The 22409-nt window shown below is 33.1% G+C and overlaps 2 protein-coding genes across 3 annotated transcripts; one reads left to right on the forward strand and one right to left on the reverse strand.

The window, feature by feature from the left end:
* Positions 1–643: 643 nt before the first annotated feature.
* On the forward strand, positions 644–11772 carry LOC148621723 (uncharacterized). The gene is made up of 6 exons (XM_088576403.1): positions 644–1121; positions 3211–3414; positions 4205–4335; positions 4874–5028; positions 6366–6483; positions 9058–11772. Exons 1-6 carry the CDS (start codon positions 929–931, stop codon positions 9280–9282), a joined length of 1026 nt encoding a protein of 341 aa, XP_088432529.1. The 5' UTR covers positions 644–928; the 3' UTR covers positions 9283–11772.
* A 1019-nt stretch (positions 11773–12791) lies between these two features.
* Positions 12792–21099, reverse strand: LOC148621724 (lim and transglutaminase domain protein ltd-1-like). Of its 2 annotated transcripts, none has more exons than XM_088576402.1 (9): positions 20872–21099; positions 20061–20180; positions 19243–19466; positions 18092–18261; positions 15652–16571; positions 15192–15360; positions 14577–14851; positions 13563–13748; positions 12792–13066 (listed from the first exon to the last, which is right to left on the reverse strand). In XM_088576402.1, the coding sequence occupies exons 1-9, from the start codon at positions 20953–20955 to the stop codon at positions 12947–12949; spliced, it is 2268 nt and encodes a 755-aa protein (XP_088432528.1). In that variant the 5' UTR covers positions 20956–21099; the 3' UTR covers positions 12792–12946. The 2 variants fall into 2 exon arrangements, with proteins under 2 accessions (XP_088432528.1, XP_088432527.1); XM_088576401.1 differs by having other exon boundaries at positions 18059–18261.
* Between the last annotated feature and the right edge of the window lie 1310 nt (positions 21100–22409).

Raw genomic sequence — 22409 nt, forward strand, 5'->3', positions numbered from 1 at the left:
CAGGTGACCTAGAATTAATATGATTCACGTGATACGATTAGGTCGGATTTGGGATAACGTTTCTTTATTAAATATACCATTTCCTTAATTTGGCTAATGCAGTCCTGATACGTATTTTGTAAATTTAAATCGCAAATATTTCTGTTAATAGAAAGATGAAATCATGTTAAAAAATATTGGAATTAATGTTTATTTTAATATTGTAAGTAAATCATTATTTTATGGCTTTAAAAAGTATTGAAAACTAATTCATATTGCATCGTATATAAATTGTTGGGTAATTAAGGCTAAAAACCACTAATTCCACTTCCCATAGGCTTCTATGCTAATTTCACAAAATTCAATGGCTTCTCTGGACTTTACCTTAACTTTAACCTGCAGAGGACTATATATCAGCATGATTCTACATATGTCAGCTCACAATCCTCAGAATGGCATGTGGGGTTAGCAGACTTGCAGTGCAGTACTGGTCACCGGAAGTGAAGTGTCTATAAATAGCATGGGAAATCCCAGTGTTTTCACAAGATAGGGGTATATTTAGAAATCATTATGGAGATTAGGCTTCACATCACAAGAAGCAAAATGCACCTATAAAATGTACAGAAATGTTTCAGAAACTGTTTAAATTTTTTAAATGAGATGAGAACTTTTTTCACAGCACTATGAGGAACAGGGGTAATTTCTGCGTAGGACTATTTTTGCGTACATTCCAAATGCTCATTGGTTGAATTGGTGGTCTGTAACCTTAAACATCCATACCAACATTTACAGCATGTTACAATACACCGTTTCACTCCCCTGTCGCCCCCATCAACGGACTTAGCTTCATTTCTTTCCCCTGTATCATATTTACTCTAATATTGCGGGAACCGGTTTCATTGATTTAATACCTGCGTAAAATCGATTTAGAGATTCTTGTGGTACAAAAATGTCAAGTAGACAGAGACGTTCGACTGAGAGTACCAGACAGCGTTCTACTGTCAATTCCACACCTGCTTCAACACCTTCCAGGAGCGGTTTTTACCATCTCAGAGAGAGATTAGAAAAACAACTCTCAAGCAGTCAAATAAACAAGGAAAAGCAAGTCAGTCCTACACTGGAGAAGCTTCAAATGACACCAGGTATCTTAAATGTGTTTGTTCTTATTATGCATAAATTATCTATTTACAAAAAAGTGGACAGATAAAATCGTCAAAATTTCCATTATTTTAATGTAGTGTAGTAAAATTGGTAATGTACATATAGCTGGCCTTAATTATCTGTGCTAGGGAGTTAACTCTTCAGCTCAGTAGGATAGTGTGCTGAATATAAAATTAGAGGTCCCAGGTTCAATTCCCACAGCCACCACCAGATGAGTTCTCACAATAATGGTGCTATGTAGCAGCAAATTTGAAAAAGGGATTCATTATGGGTCATGGGGACCGAGTTGCACATGGTGCATGGTGTTTTGGTCGTTTCTGAGTTAAGCAATGGACTACTCTAGGTTTGCTGTTTGTCAGTAGTTAAGAGTAGAAAACCTGTGTGCTGCTCAGAGTCCTGGATGGTATCTGTCCCTCAAAAAAGAAAAGGGGGGTGTAGTGTAGTAAAATTGTATTATTGTGTAATTTCTTATATCATCTGATGGATACTATTATTGAATGTAAATACCAGAGGGACCATGATTAGAATAATAAAAAATTGAATATGTATATATAACCAGCCTCAATTATCTGCACTAAAAACTCTTTAGCTCAGTTGTTTAGATCACTGACTACAAAATGAGAGGTCCAAGGTTTGATTTCTGCTACCATCCAATGAATTTTGATGATATTAATGAATAATTGTCGCAAACCTTCTGAATTGTCTGCAACACACTTGTCAATTTATATTTCTTCTTTTCATCAACAATATATGCAGAATTGGTTTGGGGGTACATTCTTTTATGTTGAAATTTTTTTCTCCAAAAAAATACAAAGGAAAATGCAAATGCATATTTCATGGCAAATATTCTCCCTGGACATCATGTTGAGGTCCTATCTAAGTGTCAAGGTTTGCACTCTCATCATAAAAAATACTATTATTTCACTTTAAATGAAAAAAAAATCAAGATTGGGAGTACTTCCATTAAATGTAAAGAAACGGTAAACAAATGATATACCCATTTCCCTTGCCTGCATTTTAAAAAAAAATAATCATACCTTAAATGTACATGTATGTATGTGCATGATACATGTAAATCACATTTTCACAATTTTATTTTAGAGAGTAAACTGTACTAAAGAAATACCAATTTGAGGTATGCAAAGTACATGAAAACATTCTAGGATGTTTCAGTTTATGAAGTATTGAAATAATAAATACCCATTATTGACATTTTTATGTGTATATATGTGTGTCCTAGATTTTGACTTGGGAAGAACCTCATAGCTGAGTCCAAATTGTTAATTATGCCATCTTGTGAAGCTTACATGTATTTCCATTTTGTTTGGTTGCCTTCTTTGGCTTAAAATGCCTCAGCAGATGTCATGGTCACCTGGACTACTATATGATTAATAAACCAGACCCAGGACCAGGTAAAAGAAAAACATTTTAATAATCAATTCATAGTTGCACACAATTTTTTCATTTATTATAATTGAAAATCAATATGACCAATCCAAACAAACTTCAATTTTTCTAAGTCAAATGAATAGAAGCATGACAATAAATGTAAACATAGGTTTCAAGATAGATATGATTGAAGTTATTTTTATGTTTTTTAATGGGAAGAGGAGTACTTACTGTAGATAATACTGTGTCCCTCTTTTTTGGAAAGTTAAGTCACTAGTCAAAGATGATAAACCTACACTGTGTAAGTTAAAAATTTTCATAAACAAGGATTCGTGTCTGCATGCACTTGTATTGTCAACCTGCTTGGCATATAGCATTAATTATCTAAGGCCCCCTCAAAATAAGTCTTGTTTCCTGCTACCAGCAAGAAAAAAATAGGTAATGAACATTTTGTAGGTAGGTTCAAAAACATGTTATATTGAGCTCATGGAGAAACACTTAAGAATTTAACAGTGCTTGAGCCAGAATGGCCATAAAATGTTTAGGGTGGGCACAAAAAACTAGGATATTTATGGTAGCAGGAAACAGACATTATTTTTTTGCCTTAAAGATTGTAAGACATTGAAATAATGTTTTTTTCTAAAGCAGGTTTTGTATTTGAATGGTATATTGTTGCTTTAGGTAGGGTTCTGAAGGACAGAGAAGTACTGACAGGAAAGCATATAAACGTGAGACAGAGGGCTGACAAACTGAATGTTGGGGGTGGGGTTTGTTTATGGCCCGGCATGGAGGATATGAGGCTTTCAAGGCGAGAAATTATAGATCTACTTTTGGTGTCCATATTATTGATTCCAGCTGTGGTATATGGCTTTGATAAGTTACATGGTAATATCCATGTGAGATAAGTATGAATAAGTTAAATATTAACAGTAAGAATATTCAGACATTAATGAATAAATTTTTTTTGGAGAAATTGGAGAAATATATTGAAATGCAAATTTCATAAGTTAATAAATGTTAACCTTGTACGAATTTTAAGAGACCTAATGAAGGTGCTTGAATATTCATGAGTAATGATTTGTTGTTTTATGCATGGTCTAATTTGTAGCAAAGTTATAAATACATTTCATAAAAATTTTACCTCAACAGAGGTAGCAAAACTAACAGTTTAAAACATGGCTGTTATTTTTGTCCTGATTTTAAATTTAAAAAATGCTTCATTAGGAAATTAATTACTGGTACCCATATATAAGACTGTTGGTATCATTTTATTCTTTGTACACTGACTGAGCTGTTATTAACAAATACTCTGTAATATTTAAGAAATATTCCAAACCTGTGTTGTACTAACGTGTATCATAATATCAAATCATATAACGTTCTTCGAAAAATTGGTTTATAATTTGCAGTGTATGTTACCACTCTCTAAAACTCTATTTTTACTAAATATCATGCATGCATGTTTCCTAGTGTAAGCAGTATTTCATTTGAGACATAGTCACAAAATAAAGCCACAGTAGACGAGGATTATAGAAACAATATTAAATTACATGACACTTTTTTAATTCCTTTCCTGACATGTTTTTTGACATGCTAAATACATGTACATGTGGGAGCCCATTTTTTTAACTTTACAAAAAACATTAAAAAACATGATATTTTGTTATAATACCAGGGTCAACTGTAGAAGAGTTACAAAAATACCACAGATTATTGAAAGATTTCAATGGCAATCACCACATTCAAGTCTCTCAAGGAATGAGAAGTGACCTCAGAAACTGGCACAAAGATTTTAGACGACTCTTAGTAAGTACAGTCCTTGTTCAATGTATTTTATTGATGAGCAACTTCTTGCATTCATAAACTTCTTTTTGGATTGGCCTGGATATGTGATATTACTCTTTAATATCACTATATTCAAGACTTGATTAACACTTTCTGTTGTTAAATAAATTGAGACCAACTTGCACTATTCAGAAAATATAATTTGTAGTTATCATGTAGTTTGTATAAGGCATATGCATGCTTTCCTTCTTTGATAAAAAAATGTGGAGTCAGTGTACATGTAAAGATGCATATGTAGAGTTAAAGTGATTTTTATAGTGAATGCACTATAATCTGATTGTGTATTTCACAACTACAGGTAATTCAGGGGTCAAAGTTCATTTACTTGATATTGGTGGGCAGTACCTCGCTTCCCAAATGTTAGTCAATGTTTGCTGAAGATTGCAAGTTTTTATCACTTTACTAAAATTCATTCTTATCACCATTGTCAAAAAAAATATGTCAAAAACTACACATAGACCTCTTTATGCATTTGGTATCTGCTTTCAATACTTTACAGGACCAGATTCATGCCTCATTTGACATGAGTAAAGTACCATTGATGTATGTGATGTATATACTGGTGTATACTTTTGGTATGGGTGCACTGATTTACTTCCTGGTTGACAACATGCTTGCAAAAAGTAAACTTTCTCCCAACAGAATCAAACAGTGGTAAGAATGTTACAAAGAAAAGTTTTTTTCATACACACGTGCAGTAGCCAACAGAATCAACCAAAACCTAAGGCATCATTTTCTTCCTTTTGACCCACTTTTTAAGCTTATATCCTTGCAGTGAGACCCTTTTTCTTTTTCTATATGTTCCATGGATAAGCAGGAACTCCCATTGTTTAAGTCTTTTATTTTAATCTGCCTTAGACAGAACACAAAAAGTCTCACATCCATTGATTGATCCAGGCATGCAGTAATTCTGGGGTTGAAATCCCCCTCTATTTTTAAAAAACAATTTTGTGGAAATTTGGGCAAAAACGAACAAAAGAGCAAATAACAGCCTTGAACACCCCTCTTAAAAGGGTGTTTGGATCTGCCTTGTGCTAGAGTAATCAAGGGAATCAAGATTCTAGCAGAAATCAAAAGAATGTAATACAGGGACAAATACAAGACATGGAAAACAGAAACACACAACAAAGGACTTAAAATAACCAAAATAATATATACAATGCAACAAAAGGTAATCGAGCGACTCAGACTCCACTTAAAACTGGGAGCATGGATTAGTTGCATCGGTAGAGTAAACCTCCTCTGCTTTTCTAGAAATACATGCTGAGTTACTCATATAAACTCAAGCCAGGGATAGACAAAAGAGGAAAGGAAAACTATGACAATTTAAAAAAATCAGTTCTCATAGTGCAGATGGGACACCAGTACAATCCACAAGTTTATGATGACGACCATAATACTGTTTTGGTGACTTCAATCTTGTAGCAACATGACCCTGTTCCAGACTTAATTGTTAGAAGTCTAGTGCAGTACAAAGAGTCTGCATAGTTATGGCAATTCCCGGCATAAGGTGTGAGGTGTGATAATGAGGTGCAGAAAGGATTTTTCAATGAAAGGAAAGTTGACAATATGGAATAAAAAGTCTTTATGTTTGATGTATAGTTAGGTCTATAGTTTTCCTTTACCAAAGATCTCATAGTGAAGGTCAAGATATGAGGATGACTTCACAGTGTCTGTAGTATCCTTTATCTCAAGTTTTTTGGGGTAGTTGGGAAGTATAAAATCCCATAAACTAGGAAAAGATCAGAGAGTAGAGGAGCATAATATGTTCCCATTGGAATACCAACTGTTTATTGAAAATGTCCACCACACTAGACAGATTTGTTGTCAATAAACAATTCTTGCATTTTGAAAACATCTTTCTTTGGTATATTTGGAGGATATTGATATAATGTATTGTACTTATTCAGTTCTATATTGCACTCTTAATTGCTGTATTGATACAGTAATTGTCATTGTTAAGACGCATTTTTTTTATGTTTTATTGGAAGGGTCAGTATACTTATAGTGATCAGTACATGGACTGGAACTCTGTTTTATTTCTTACTCAATGCTTACCTTGTTGAGAAGGCAGTGGAAGAAAGCATCACAAGATTAAACAAACTTCTGGTAAGTAGTTCTGTCCTATTTTGTACTAAAATTTCCAAATTGTGGCATTTATTCACAAAATAAGTCAGTTTTTTTTTTATTTTGTAACAGAGCAAAGTTGCCATACAGATTGTTGGAAAATTAGTCTCTGATATCTTAATGGAGACTCAACTTCTAGACTGACAATTAGTTCTTCTACTGCCTATCAGTATTTGTCAGGTTCTAGACTGGCTATCAGTATTTGTCAAGTTCTAGACTGGCTATCGGTATTTGTCAGGTTCTAGACTGGCTATCAGTATTTGTCAAGTTATAGACTGGCTATCAGTATTTGTCAGGTTTTAGACTGGCTATCAGTATTTGTCAGGTTTCTAGACTGGCTATCAGTATTTGTCAGGTTTCTAGACTGGCTATCAGTATTTGTCAGGTTCTAGACTGGCTATCAGTATTTGTCAGGTTCTAGAATGACTATCAGTATTTGTCAGGTTCTAGACTGGCTATCAGTATTTGTCAGGTTTCTAGACTGGCTATCAGTATTTGTCAGGTTTCTAGACTGGCTATCAGTATTTGTCAGGTTCTAGACTGGCTATCGGTATTTGTCAGGTTCTAGACTGACTATCAGTATTTGTCAAGTTATAGACTGGCTATCAGTATTTGTCAGGTTATAGACTGACTATCAGTATTTGTCAGGTTCTAGAATGATGATCAGTATTTGTCAGGTTACTAGACTGGCTATCAGTATTTGTCAAGTTATAGACTGGCTATCAGTATTTGTCAAGTTATAGACTGGCTATCAGTATTTGTCAGGTTTCTAGACTGGCTATCAGTATTTGTCAGGTTCTAGACTGGCTATCAGTATTTGTCAGGTTTCTAGACTGGCTATCAGTATTTGTCAAGTTATAGACTGGCTATCAGTATTTGTCAGGTTTCTAGACTGGCTATCAGTATTTGTCAGGTTTCTAGACTGGCTATCAGTATTTGTCAGGTTCTAGACTGGCTATCAGTATTTGTCAGGTTTCTAGACTGGCTATCAGTATTTGTCAGGTTCTAGAATGATGATCAGTATTTGTAAAGTTATAGACTGACTATCAGTATTTGTCAAGTTATAGACTGACTATCAGTATTTGTCAAGTTATAGACTGACTATCAGTATTTGTCAGGTTCTAGACTGGCTATCAGTATTTGTCAGGTTCTAGAATTGTGACTGTTGGAAAACAGTGTCTGTTAGCTATTAAATGCTATATTTTATACTGCAATATAATATCAATATTTTTTAGGTTCTAGAATGACTATCAGTATTTGTCAGGTTCTAGACTGGCTATCAGTATTTGTCAGGTTTCTAGACTGGCTATCAGTATTTGTCAGGTTATAGACTGACTATCAGTATTTGTCAAGTTCTAGAATGATGATCAGTATTTGTCAGGTTTCTAGACTGGCTATCAGTATTTGTCAGGTTCTAGACTGGCTATCAGTATTTGTCAGGTTTCTAGACTGGCTATCAGTATTTGTGAGGTTCTAGAATGATGATCAGTATTTGTAAAGTTATAGACTGACTATCAGTACTTGTCAAGTTATAGACTGACTATCAGTATTTGTCAGGTTCTAGCCTGGCTATCAGTATTTGTCAGGTTCTAGAATTGTGACTGTTGGAAAACAGTGTCTGTTAGCTATTAAATGCTATATTTTATACTGCAATATAATATCAATATTTTTTAGGTTCTAGAATGACTATCAGTATTTGTCAGGTTCTAGACTGGCTATCAGTATTTGTCAGGTTTCTAGACTGGCTATCAGTATTTGTCAGGTTCTAGACTGGCTATCAGTATTTGTCAGGTTCTAGACTGGCTATCGGTATTTGTCAGGTTCTAGACTGGCTATCAGTATTTGTCAAGTTATAGACTGGCTATCAGTATTTGTCAGGTTCTAGACTGGCTATCAGTATTTGTCAAGTTATAGACTGGCTATCAGTATTTGTCAAGTTATAGACTGGCTATCAGTATTTGTCAGGTTCTAGAAATGTGATTGTTGGAAAATTGTGTCTGTTAGCTATTAAATATTATATTTTATACTGCAATATAAAATCAATGTTTGGAAAGTTCTAGACTGATGATCAGTATTTGTCAAGTTTTGATTGACGATCAGTATTTGTCAAGTTCTACTTTGATGATCAGGATTTGTCAAGTTCTAGAATTGTGAAAAACAGTGTCTGTTAGCTTCTCTTTAGGCTTTATTTAACATTATATTTTATACTGCAGTCGTTACATTTGAGTATTTCATCATTACACTGTCATTGTCTATACGTAAGCCTTTTTTCATGTGATGAGCTCAACGTAAATCTACTTTTGAGCTTTGGTTTGCTTTTGTCACCCATGTCATATTCACATAGTTTTTTTTTAGATTCCCCCTACAACTGCCAGTACATTTAACTTGGAAAATATACAAATATTTAAGTACATACATCACAGTGTAGCCCATGGCTTATTTTTACAAAACCAATCAATAATTTGTTAGCATCAAGTTTTGTGCCTTATATTTTCTCAAAAGAGTATTATTGCACTAACATGCCTAACAATTTGATTTTATACTCTTCAATTTTAGGGTGAATCGATAAGCCAGGATATAGATGCCACCATGTTATCCCATATGAGTTTATATTGGCAAGCAACCTCACAAACAGGAACATTGAGTGTTTTAGGCTTAGTGTCCATATATGATCTAATACATTACTTACAGTACTATTTCATTCCTATTATGACAATATTATTGACTCCTGTCATAAAACTTATTATGTCATTGTTCTCTCTGTATAGTACATCAAGATGATCATTGAATGGTGTGTTCTAAAACTTCACATTGCAGACAATTCCTTGGCTGTGTGTCTGTTGCCACTTTCAACAATTTGATGAAACTTAACTAGGCATATACATATAAGGTGTTGTCTTCTCCCAGACTGTAGAAGGGGAGGTAACAAGCTTTCAGATATAATCCTTTTTCAAATAGTTCAATCAGTAATAAATCTAAAACTGATTACCTGTTACATACTCTTAGTTAAAGGTATTTGATCGATTACTGATTTAAATCTGTTGATCTACATGAAGATCCTGTGCTAAAATTTGATCACTATTTTACTCTTAAAATATCTCTGTACATAAATAGCTACTCTTTTACTGAACCATCATTGCTTAAAATCACATGTGATGTGGAAATTTTGAGTGGAACAGAAAGGATGAAATACTGTCTTAGTTTATGATTTGTGACTTAGGTTTGATACATTGCCAAAATATTAATATGAAGAGTGACGATTGATTTTGACAGAAAATCACATCAAGAAAATATACCAACAAATTTGAGACTTATTTGTAACATCAATACACCACTTAATGCATCAATAAGTTAATTAGAGGTCAATGTATCAGATTTTTAACTCTCTTTGTTTTATGCTATTTGATGTCTTAAAGTTGTTTAATTTTTTGGGTTTTTGATCCTACAGGATCAAAATACCTTATGTCACCGGTCTATCCTTCCTTACTATTTCTGAACACTACACAAAAATGTAGTCCCAATGTAATTCCTTTTATATCATTCAATACCTCTTTTATAACAAGTAAATATGTCTCTTGCAATTTATCAGCTCAATAATATTCTGTTATTTATGCAAATAAAATTAAGATCTAGTCTACATATCAACTCAAGATATGAGGTACTCATTTTTGGCCTTGAAGGATATATTTAGTAACAAATTTACATTCAGGAAATTTATTTCTTGCAGTAATGTGTCTGGAAGGATAAAATGTGTTAAATATTTTCATTTTAACACACTTGTAAGTCAAATTATCCATCCAATCATTAATATTTTACCATTTATAAGCAGGAAGTGAAGAAGATTGATTTAACCAAGTAAATTTGGTGGGAAAATTCAAATTGATAAAAGTGTCTAGTTTATGAATATCTTGTGTTAAGGAAATTATTTTCTTAAGCTGATATTTGTTTTATTAAAGTATAATTGTTATGTAGGATAAATACTCTGCTAAGATAGCTTTTGAATGTAAATGCACATTAACTTTTGGATAGATTTAAAATTGGGGAAAAAGGTGAAATGGAACAAAATTTGAAATGTTTGTGAAGTTGGATCAGTGGTATCAATTGACTTTCAGTTTATACATATTATAAAAGGACAAGTTCTCAATAGTATTTAAAAGTGAAATGTATGATCACAATTTCATTTAACATCATATAGTCTTTAAAATTTTGTTTAGCATGAACTTCATTCTACAATTTTCACAAGAATTAAAAACTGCCAGTGCTATCAGCACTTTGATTCATGCTAGCTTCAGAACTGTTGCACTTTTGTTCCTTTTTATAGCCACTTTTAGCATGTATTTTGTTATTTACCAGGATTATTGTTCATTGTTTTAGAATGCAAACCTATGTGTGTCCACCTGTTTCGTTTTATATATACCTTTTAATTTAAACAGACAGTGCTTCATATATGTTTCTTAAAATATGAATTATACACATGTATATGCCATTTTACATATCTGACTTGGTAGAATATCAGTGTTTACTTTTATCTCTCTCTCTATATATATATATAATTTATCAGTACTGTAAATTCAGATATAATTACAATGTATCATTTGACTAGGGTCAAATTTTTAAAAGGTGTTTCCCTAACAAGAATGTGAGAAGTGTGCTTTCATTACAAAAATTAAACTCACTTTCAACCTGGTAAACCATGCAAGATAACCTAAATATTTATATGAACTTTTTATTAGGTTAATCAACCCCTCCCTTCTGCTTGAAAATAGGGGTATATGCATGATTTTGCTGGCCTTCCATCCTTATGTTATTTCTGCAACTCTTCTGAAAGTACTAGATGGAATTCAATGAAATTTACACACATCCTTCATCAGATACTACCATTGTGCACCTCATATTTTGAATTTCCATGTGAATTACTTGTGGGATTTCATATAGGGTTTCTGGGGAGGGGAGTGTGGGGGAAGTAAATTTTGCTCCAGTTTTCTAGTTCGATATTTATTATTTAACAGCTGAGTATTTCCACAACTTGGCACAAGGCATTAGTGCATTCAAGTATAACAAGAATGGATATGGTATGTATACTTTGACTTTCATGTTGCTTTTAAGTAAATGTTTTCAGGTGGTTTTATATTTTTGTTTTTTTTAAATTGATTTTATAAACAATGTACATGTGTTCAGTATTTTTTTAAATGTGTTTTTTATGATACTAATGTGTTCACATGGATTTTCATGGTTTCTTTATCAAAATTCAAATAAATGTTTTAATATCCACTTGATTTTGTTCAGCCAAAGATCACAATCACAAAGTATTAACTATTTCACATGTTGGAATATAACTTCAATGTTGAGAATATTCCTTAACACAGACAATATATAAAGGTAAAGTAAGCGGTAGGTATAACTTGTCATGAAAGAAACAAAGAAATAAAACTATTTAATTGGAACAGAATACTGAAAATTGGAAGAAATCTTCCAAAATCTAAATTGATAACCCATTATCTAATACCACTTTAATCCAAGGTTCAGAGTTCAACTTTGCACATTAACTGTCCAAATTATAACGTAGTAGATAGATAGGCTGCTATAAGCTATCATGTATTGTTATATTGACTTTCAAAGTTGATACCAAATTTTGGGTTTTTTAAAATGTTTAATATCCATATTATCATATTGAATTAAATACATGTATACAGTTGTACATACTTAATGATGAACAATTGCTACATGAATTATTTAAGTACTTCTCTATCTAAGAACCAGGCAAAATGTGTATAAGATGTGACCACATGAGGAAAAAATAGAGATTTTATTGCATTATCCAAGTATTTTACCTCATAAAATCCAGAATAAACATAAGTATTTGTAAAGTTTGCCTTTTTAAGATATAGAATGGTCAAATTTATTTGAAATGCACTATGGAAAATGGCAGAAAAAATTTCCTATACTTTTGCCCTATATAAGCAGTAAGTAAATATTTACATCACAGATGCTTCAAGATTAATGTAACTAGTTTTTCGGTTGTTTTCTAGATGTATTTAATATTTTTGAGGCAAAAAAAGCAGGTTGAGAAAAACGATGTGCCACCCATCTCCTGATTCTCGCACATAATGGGACTTGAAAAGCTATAACTTTAATTTGATCGAATAACTTCCTTTAAACCAACTAGGCTAGCTAGCTACAAGTCCCTCTCTACGAGTTAATTAGACATGTTGCAGTTAGTTCTGCTGGCAACAATATAATTAATTCTCTGATAAGATACGTAGTTCTTGTGAAGAGCTCTCTCATACCAATACGTTTTAAAGAACTTTAATGAATAAAAAAATCCGAAAAGGATCAGTAGGCTAGCTAGCAAGTCTAAAACAAACAATCCAAAAATAAAATAGTATCAGGAACTTTATCTCCGTGACAGCATATAGCATAATTCTAGTACTATTTGAATTCCATATTATTTTGTTGACCTGGCGGTATTTATAGTCGTGCCACTGAAAGTACTTTTTTCTCTCCGCCTCTTCTTCTGTTTTGGATTGTTTCGTTCGTCTTTTATCATTGCCACTAAATCTCGTACCTACAATAAAGTAGGATTGTACTTATCTGATTTTTTTAAATGGCTATTGATAGGTTTATAGTCTGAGAATGAGGAAGAGTTGTTGTAAAAATAAGGAAAGTTTTGAAATTTACAATCAGCATATCGCTGCAATATGACTTGTCTTGTCAGTGAGTACCTTACAATATTCCCCAATCTCATATTCCCTGTAGATTCAGAGATTTATAAAAGGTGGTGGGGTTCCAGGCTATGAAATGTTCATTTTAATTTGCACAAAGTTAACAAAACAATTACAACAAATGGGGTTTACAACCTCCATACCCTTGGATCCGCCACTAACCTTATTTTTTCGTTGCATGTATAACGAGCGCACGTCTGTGGTTGAAAACAAAACACGGCATTGCTTGTTTATGTAGACCTATTGAGGTTGGTGATGAACAAACTACTCCAGACTTTGTAACACTGTAACTCCCTGACTACATTTAAAAAACGCAGTTACTTTGAAATAGCAACCTACCCAAACATAAAATGTTCCTGCTGCTGGACTTTTAGACTTTATACTGTCAACATTATGGTTATCAATTAATTTCTCTGCCGCTTCTAAAGCACTCTCTCTTAATTGTGGTGTCTGGAAGTGCTGCACTCGATGAAGAAGCGAGTCGTTACCCAGTGTTGTGAGCAATAAATGAACATCCTCCCATGTCTACAAAACATATCCTTGATAAAGTATTATAAATACTGAAAAATATAACTAACAGTTATAATAATGGAGTACATTGACATGTTTGGCAAGTTGTAATGTATAAGTAAGCCTTAAACAGAGGCCACGATTTAGGTTTTATTCAACTTCAAAAGGTGGAAAACAAACATACAATATCGATTAATTATTTACATGTACACTAGAACTTCGAAATTACATTCTTACATGTGAACATTTGACATTTCCAGGGTCAAATTCAGTTATGTGTTCGTATAACTAGAAAATTCAGGTTTTTCTTTCTTTCTTTGAAATTTTGATTGTCAAAAACCCTACTTTCCCGTGCACCCAATCCAATAATGAAACCGTCACTTTTCTAATTTTATGTTTGTATATACCCCTGATTGTACACAATAACTATACTTGAACCCTTGCATTTAAAAAAAAAACTTTTATATTATTTGATTTGGGCAGTAACCATTGGATTTTCTGGGAGGGGGCTATGAATTTATACGAAAAAAAATGTTTTGAAGAAAACAAATAATGTAAATAAAAATTGTGAGTTTTGCTCTCAGCCTTTTATAACTTTAAGTGATTAAAGAAAATATAGATTTTTGCCAAAGGCGAAAAAAAGTTTGTCTCGGCAAAAAATCCATAATAACCTTTCCCAGAAAATCAAATAGCTGCTACCTTGGAATGAAATGATCGAACGGGATATACATACTGTGTGTTTGCTTCTTGTTAAGTTGAAACTTGATTATTTATATATCAACAACAAGTCAAACAATAGATGAAAATGTAATATAGCATGCTTGTGTTACCATGGTTACATACCGTCAATTTTCCTTCTTTTTCTCCAAGCAGCAGGTAAACTGCTTTCATTGTATCAAATATAGCAGGCGGGGGGTTCTTATAAGCCTTTAGTTCCGCTACCGTGGAAGGCTTCATTTCCAAGATGTTATGAATCCAGTTGGAATAAATTTCATCACGGACAACTTCTGCTTTCTTTGTAGTCTCTTTTAATTTCGATACAAATTTTGATTCTCGGGCTTTCTTAATTGCACTGTCAAGAGTCCCATAATGGCGGCGTACCGTAGCATCAATGAGATCTACAAGATAGTGAAGATTATGTGGTGATATTTACAATTTTAGAGTTTTCTTATGTTGCACAGTATCTTCTGCATATAAATATGACATGTAGTCTTTTAAAATGTTACACATTGCATCGAAGTTCTATTTGAAGCGACCTCATTTTTCTGTTTCCAACATTGCCTATGTTTTGAAATCAGAAAGTTACGTAGAATTTTGTTCATATTTAATATATTGTCATTTAATGATTGTTGGATTATTTTTCAGATTTTTTCATACGCGTTTATCGTCTGATACACGCCTAAGAATTCAAGTTTCACCATATGATTACATATGATAGATACAAGCAATCTTACGTGCCTTTCCGAATTTTTAGAAAATCTCTCCTGTTCTTTGCCCTTCTGAGGTCTCCTTTATCTTCAAGTGCTAATTTATCAAATTGATCAATAATGGCGCCTATTTCATTAGGATCATTAGTTTCTTGTGACTTCATGACTAACTGCTTTCGAAGATTTCTTTCAAAGGCATTCTGTCATAAAGAAAAAAAGACAGTCTGTTAATTTAGCTGTGTCAAATAGAAGCATACAATCTAGAGAAGCAGGCGTTTCATAGGATTAAAGCTAATGTTACAGGATATAATAAATGCAATTGAACATCAAAGATCTACAAATTTACTTGAAAAGGAATTGTGATATTTCAAATTGTCTTCCGCTTGAACATTTTTGTAGTATTGTGTTGCTGGAGTAACGGTTTTGCTGAAATCCGAGCACCATTGCATCGATTTCCAACTGTTTCAATGGGAATCAATTATTAATCTTACCTCACGTTTGTAAGTCTTTGGCTTTCTAGGGTCATCAGTGGTAATGAGGTAGTTACAAACGTTTTCTTCTGGGTCCTTCTTTTTCTCTTTACTGTACATACGCAATGCGAATTCGCCTTCACCAGGTACTCTCACGTAAATGGAAAGTTCCCGATTAGCTAGTCTTTGTTCCACACATCCTTCTAAATCAGAATGTTTATATTTGTTTGCCACTAATTCAGAACGAACGACGAGTTTCTTTGTTAAAGAGAAACCTAAGTGTATCCTTTGTCTAAGTTTTGATAGTATCGTTCCGTGTTTTTGTGAGGGGTTCACGATACCAGAACGCTCCAAAAAATCACTTGGTCCCCACCCAACAGCACCAGTGTCACAGGGCATAGGTGGAATGTCCTCTATTCCTGTTTCACATATTAATTTAAAATCACAAATCCACTGTTTATCATTGGGTGAAACACCGCCATTTATAGTTAGTTTATAAACACCATTCATTGGAAAACGCACGACAAATTTCCAACTGTTTTCAAATCGTTCCATAAGAACCCAATTTCCTAACGTGTTTTCGATTCTTCGCGATATTTTCGTGTCAGAAGATTCTTCTTTATTGAAAAACAATTGATATGTTAGAACACCCGTCCAATTTTCTTTCGTACTCTTAATCGTAATTTCTTTAATTCCATGTTTTGCCCAATGTATGCCTGGGAAAAGAGCCGGAAGATGTAATTTATTCTCGAAAAATGGCTGACGGTAGTATGGTTCTTGTGAGAATCGTTCGAATGTAAGTGGAACCGTTAACAGTTGCCAATCGGGGTCGTCGGGAAATGCGAAATGCACAAATACATCAGGATCAGTCAAGAAAAAAAACTCGTTGAACTTTCTCATTGTTAAACCTGGATATACCTTACTTGGAGACATATTACCACCTACAATTAAAAAATATTTAAATCGCAAATATACCAAGTCTTTTTTATCTCACATAGATACATAAAAACGGACTACTTCAGTTATTCATATTCAGAAATTTATTCTTTAACGCAACTTAACTGTTCATCTTGCATCACTGTAAATGCTTTCCGATTGTCCAACATTTGAAAATTACAGATAAAAAGGGATAAATAAACTGTTGCACAATTGGGAATGTTTTGATAAGAAATATACATGTTGGTTAATTAGAAAATATTTTGAAAAAGATAGTTTTGAGGTTCTATAAAGGGTGTTCACTAAAAGAAAAAAAAACAATACTAGTGTTACTTTAGGTTTTTATTTTGTCTTCCTTTGGTTTGTCGTATCAGTATTTTTTAGCTGATATTTTATAACTTATAGCTGTAGTGCTAAGCTTGTCATAAAAGACGACTAAATAGTGCTCAGAACCCTGGCGGGGCTAAGGCGCTCTGCCTATAGAGCAACTGGGTTGTGTGCACAAGGTGGTTGAATGGGGTAACCCTGCTGTTCTACATGTACATGCCGGGGTCGTCAGGCCATAATAAGGAAAACCTGACTGCAAAACATAGTGGTGTACCGTGTTGGGAAAGATGCCACGTTCCTCGCACGTTAAAGACCCCTGTTGTGGTATTGATTACGAGTAGGAACCTTTGCGTTCCGCCACAGGAGGCTAAATTGCCCAACCCTAACCACCTCTCCCTATTTCCAGTGGCAGTCAAAGTTCGTCGACCATATATGCCTCGTGTCCCATCCCATTTTTCATTTCATCATCATTTCATGCTCATTTCATCATCCATTTCATGTTCATCGCCTGGATAAAGCTGAAATGTTGCTGTTTTGGTCTTAAGCACCAACAATCAATCAATCATGTTTCTGTATTCTGTATTCGACAGCCGATTCGTTTGTATTCAGATATTTTTTATAGAAATATTAATTTATATAGTATTTGATTCCTAAAGCATTATAAATACTTGATATTTACAGAAATATATTAAATACTTTTCTTTTAAAAAGTATGATTTGTTTTTATAATATTGTTTGCTTTAGGTTAAAATATCCAAAACAAGATAATAATAATAATATAATAAGACACAAATATATATTTCAAATTAAAATTACCTTTCATCAATATTAAGAAAAAAAATTGTACTAAATCTATAGTAATATTTATTTATTATTGATTTATTTACAATAAAAACCCCTTGCTACCCTCAAATTCAAATGATGATCATGCATTGTTTAATTAACAACAATTAAAGTAGGACAATCAGAATTTTTTTTTTTGACAATCAGAACGCAATAATTTCAAAATACTGGACAATCGGGAATAAAACATGAAGAAATTGTGGTCAAGATTTTTATTTATTGATATAATCACATCACACAATAATATCCATTTAAAAACAACTTAGGTCGTGAATGATTTTCTGACCAATTATGCATGCCTTCACCTCTTTTAATTAATTACCCTCAATAAGAGTAAATTTGTCGGATTCTCTACCTTCCACAGCTGAATATGCCCACAATGGAAAGATTAATCTCCAATCTCCACTCACATGGACTGCACACCAACTGTTCCGTAACTTCAGTAGTTCTTCTTGGGTGTCACCAACGTCATACACTACACTCTTCGCTACCCCTTTAACAAGAACTGCCTTCAAGCCAACAACCCTGTAACAAGAAAAAAAATCAATTAAGTTAGGTTTATCACATTACCATATTAAGTTTTTTGAGAGGGCGTCCACGCAAAAACCAGGCAGTGAATGGCACATAATAAATTTCATCTTGTGAGTGGCACATGATAAATGTCATTTATTACATATCGTAAATGCACCCTTTCTCAAAAATCAATGTTGGTTTTTGATTAACTCTAACGGTTAAAGAGAAACTTATGTTACATACAAAGCATTGAAATTCATTGAAATAGGGAGATAACTCTTTCATTTTGTGCAAAATTTGGTTGCTTTCTTCGGAACTGTAAAATCGTTTTCTGAGGCATCCATTGTCATGTAAACAAAACCTTTGTCAAATTTAACATATACATATATGATGGAAACATTACACTGGAACAAAACATTCCGTGGGATAAAATTTACCATGTGCCATATCATACAGGGATTACCTGGTTTCTATATGGACAGTCTCTTAAATGAATTACATCAGTGTTTTTGGATGGGGCATTTGCATAAAATCAGGCGAGAGGAATCCACCTTTCACGTCAATAATAAATCTCCATTATCAGTTCGAAGAAAAGTTCACGGAGAAGCCATTTCAATGACAAATTTCGAAATCTAGTCTCCAGAGTGGAAAGGTAAGAACACCGTGCTTGTCCCATCAGCTCCTGTTTTTTTTTTAACAAAATATTTAAGTAACTTATATACTAAGGTCAGTTATCGGTGTAAGGATCCATTTTACAATCGGCGAAAATATCTGGAAAGCAAGAAGTTAAAGTTAACCTTTGAATCAGTTAAATGTTTGTGAGCATTTCACGAGGTCGCAATATTTGCAGGAATTTTTATTTTCACCATTCTCACATGTACTTTCCTCAAAAGATGTGATAAAATAAAGTAGGCTTTGAGTTAAAAATTTTTTGACAAATTTAAAAAAGAATAGAAAGCCACAAATTCATATTTTCCAAGAGCTATGTCTTACCGGCACATTTTTACGAAGAATGCAGCATATGTCATTGTTTTCTTTTGCACCTTCTTCATATAACTCAGAGGTGAATCTTCCCTTCCATTAGGTATTTTTCCGGATCTAAAATTCTGACAGCCCATCCAGACAAACAAGGACCTTACTTTCTCGATATCCGTGGTCATACCTTGAGTAAGGTATTTAGAGAAAGCATGCCACGATATGCACATTGACATATCAGCCTGAAATTGACACGATACAAATATCGGTTTTATCCTGTCAATGAACACTTACGTTACATCTATAACACCATGCAGTCAGTGTAGAAAAAAATATAACAAAAATACCAATCAAAGTAATCTGTATGGAACGCCGCAGCTGCCTTAATATGTACTTAGTTCTATATATGCACATAATTTTTCTATATATGCACATAATTTTTCTATATATGCACATATTTTTTTCTATATGCACATAATTTTTCTATATATGCACATAATGTTTCTATATATGCACATATTTGTCTATATATACACATACTTTTCCTCTATAGTTTTTCTCTGTATACACATTGTTCTTCATGTGTATACTTTTACCTGATTTTCTTGGTAGTTTTTTATGGGTATACTCATATTCAATATGAGAAAGACCATGTATATACTTTATCATAGCATACTTTAGCATAGATTAGCATGATTTGTGTAGAATGACACATCAAGATATTAGAGCTACGTGAAATAAATAATTAAAATGACGGATGAAAACATTTCAACAGTTGATTTTGGTGGAACCCTAATCAATGCTCGGGTTTTCGTATTAAACTTGCGATGACTCACCATACGAGCATTTTGCTCAAGTTCTGAGTAACCCCCAGGTGTGTAGATATGGGTTTTCCTGTCTCTTGGGTTTCTTGGTCGAGGATAGTTACTCCCTGGTGTAATGAGGTCTTCATTGATCTACATAATGTATTGAATATTTTTATTTGAAATATATTCCAGTTTTTACTCAAATATGAAAGTAACTTATTAACTTAGAATAATAGCATGGGTTTCATAAAAAATCTAAGATAAGATTCCCTTTAATCCTAGGGTGTCATCAAAATTTTAATTTGAAGTGATTTGATTGGTCGAAATTTGAGTTGAGGAAGGATGCAAGGAAATTCTTTATGAACATAAATACTGAAACACTTTCAAGGAAATAGTCAAGCGAAAAGTAAACAAGTAAATTGGACCTCGTCAGACGAGTGTTATCAAATAAATCGCGTCGAGTCTGATAGTATTCAGAGGGTATCTGTGGCTCCATAGTACATTTTTGATTGCAGAGTTAATTGAGGTAAAATATACAAAACAATAAAGTTCACTGTTCCGATATGTAATTTCTGTAGAAACAGCAGCATAAGTGTGATACTTCTGATATGTTGTAAACATGTTCCACTTTATTTTCTTTTGTTTTTTTTTATCGAAGAAATAGATTATTTGCTGGGAGTTGTATCTATACCGTGCTGTGATTCAAGATCTCGACATAGTGGTACAATACAGAACCTAACAGACGTGTATAACTGTGTATGTTATACATTATCGAGGACGCAAAGAAAAAAAGAAAAAAAAAGTAAAATAACTTTATTTTTAAATAAGTTGATTATCATACCTTTTCATTTTTAGCTTCTATCAGGTCATGTTTCCGTCTTGAATCTTTTGACGGGAATCCGTCCTTCGATCCAACACAACCCATTTTTTCGGAACATCACATAACTTATATAAACTTGTTCCTTATAGAATGTCTTACATTTCCTTGTTGGTTTTTGAATTACATAGTGATAGATATTCAAAAGGACTGAAATACTTTAACGGTAACCATCTAAACAAAAAAATTCTATAAAAGGGTGTCAGTTTTTGTTTATAAGTAACCAAGCTGAACCAATCTATTTTAGAACAAAATGGTTGGCTAACTGAGAAAGTAACACTTAGACTTTTTCAGATTACATAGAATATGACCTATTGTTTTAAATTTAATTGTTTTGTAAATGGACACCAGTTAAAACTTACCTGTTTTAATAAAGATAATTTTCACTTGGCTTATATTAACAATAATGTTTTACAGAGTACATTTGCAATAATTGCAGTGAATTAAAAAGAATATGTTTAAATGTTGAATCAGTAATCCTGAAATTTTTTATGTACTATTAAAACGAATCATTTATAGCTTAGTGTAGTTAAGTAGTCAAGAGAGCTGTGCCATTGCAAGTAGTAAGCAGACCAACTTGATATTTTTATTAAATCTTTTGTCGGTAGGATTGGTTATATACATGACTTGTAATACTTGCTGAATAACCTTACTATACAAAATGGGTATCAGTTGCTGTATTTCGTCTTTAGTTATATATTAATCTCGGTTTAAAAGTATTACTAACGGTATCTGCTTTTTTTGTTTTGTATACGGTTTTGTTCTTAATGCATTCATGGTGGTGCATCCAAGTATTTATTCTCGTTGGCCGCGTGCAATACGTTTTCTCTTTGTCATTGCCCACCTGTCTTGAATGTGAAAAAAAAAAAACCAAACAAAAACAAAAACAAAATACAAAAGCAAAAATCATAAAAAAACAATAGACAAAAAAAGGGAAAAAAATCGAAACATTACATATTAGGTTTAAGATGTTTACTGAAGTTTCCACAGAGAGCCATAAACAGGGTCAGGGTTAATCCTCAGAATAATTGTCCTCTGCTGAAACAACCATCGAGGTAATGGTTAGTGTATAGTAATCTAGTTTTTCATTAGCTGAAAATATCATTCGCGATTTATAACGTTATTTCGGCATGTTTATCAAAATACAACTGTGCACCATGTAATGCAAATATCCTCTGAATGGAATATGGTGCGCGATTTAAAAACGATTTTTATCAATATTTATTCTCATAAGCACGAGTTTTGGACAAATGCCGTCTCTATAGTACTAAGTATTCAGAAGAAAATGTTTCAATATAGTTGCTCGCCTCCAAACTTCAAAGAAATGAATAGCTGGGACAATGATATTCTACTTCCCGTGGAATACAAGTTCTGCTTACTAGGATATTTCGAATGGTTCACTTATCGAACTCTGCTTGGTCGAAATCAGCTTTCTAATTCCTTTAATTACCGGTATTACATCTCGAGATAACCATCATAATTATAGATAATGCAATAGAAAC

Source organism: Perna viridis, chromosome 3 (assembly GCF_037379345.1).
Source record: "Perna viridis isolate PV_CMFRI_1.1 ecotype Kerala chromosome 3, ASM3737934v1, whole genome shotgun sequence".
Lineage (NCBI taxonomy): Eukaryota > Metazoa > Mollusca > Bivalvia > Mytilida > Mytilidae > Perna > Perna viridis.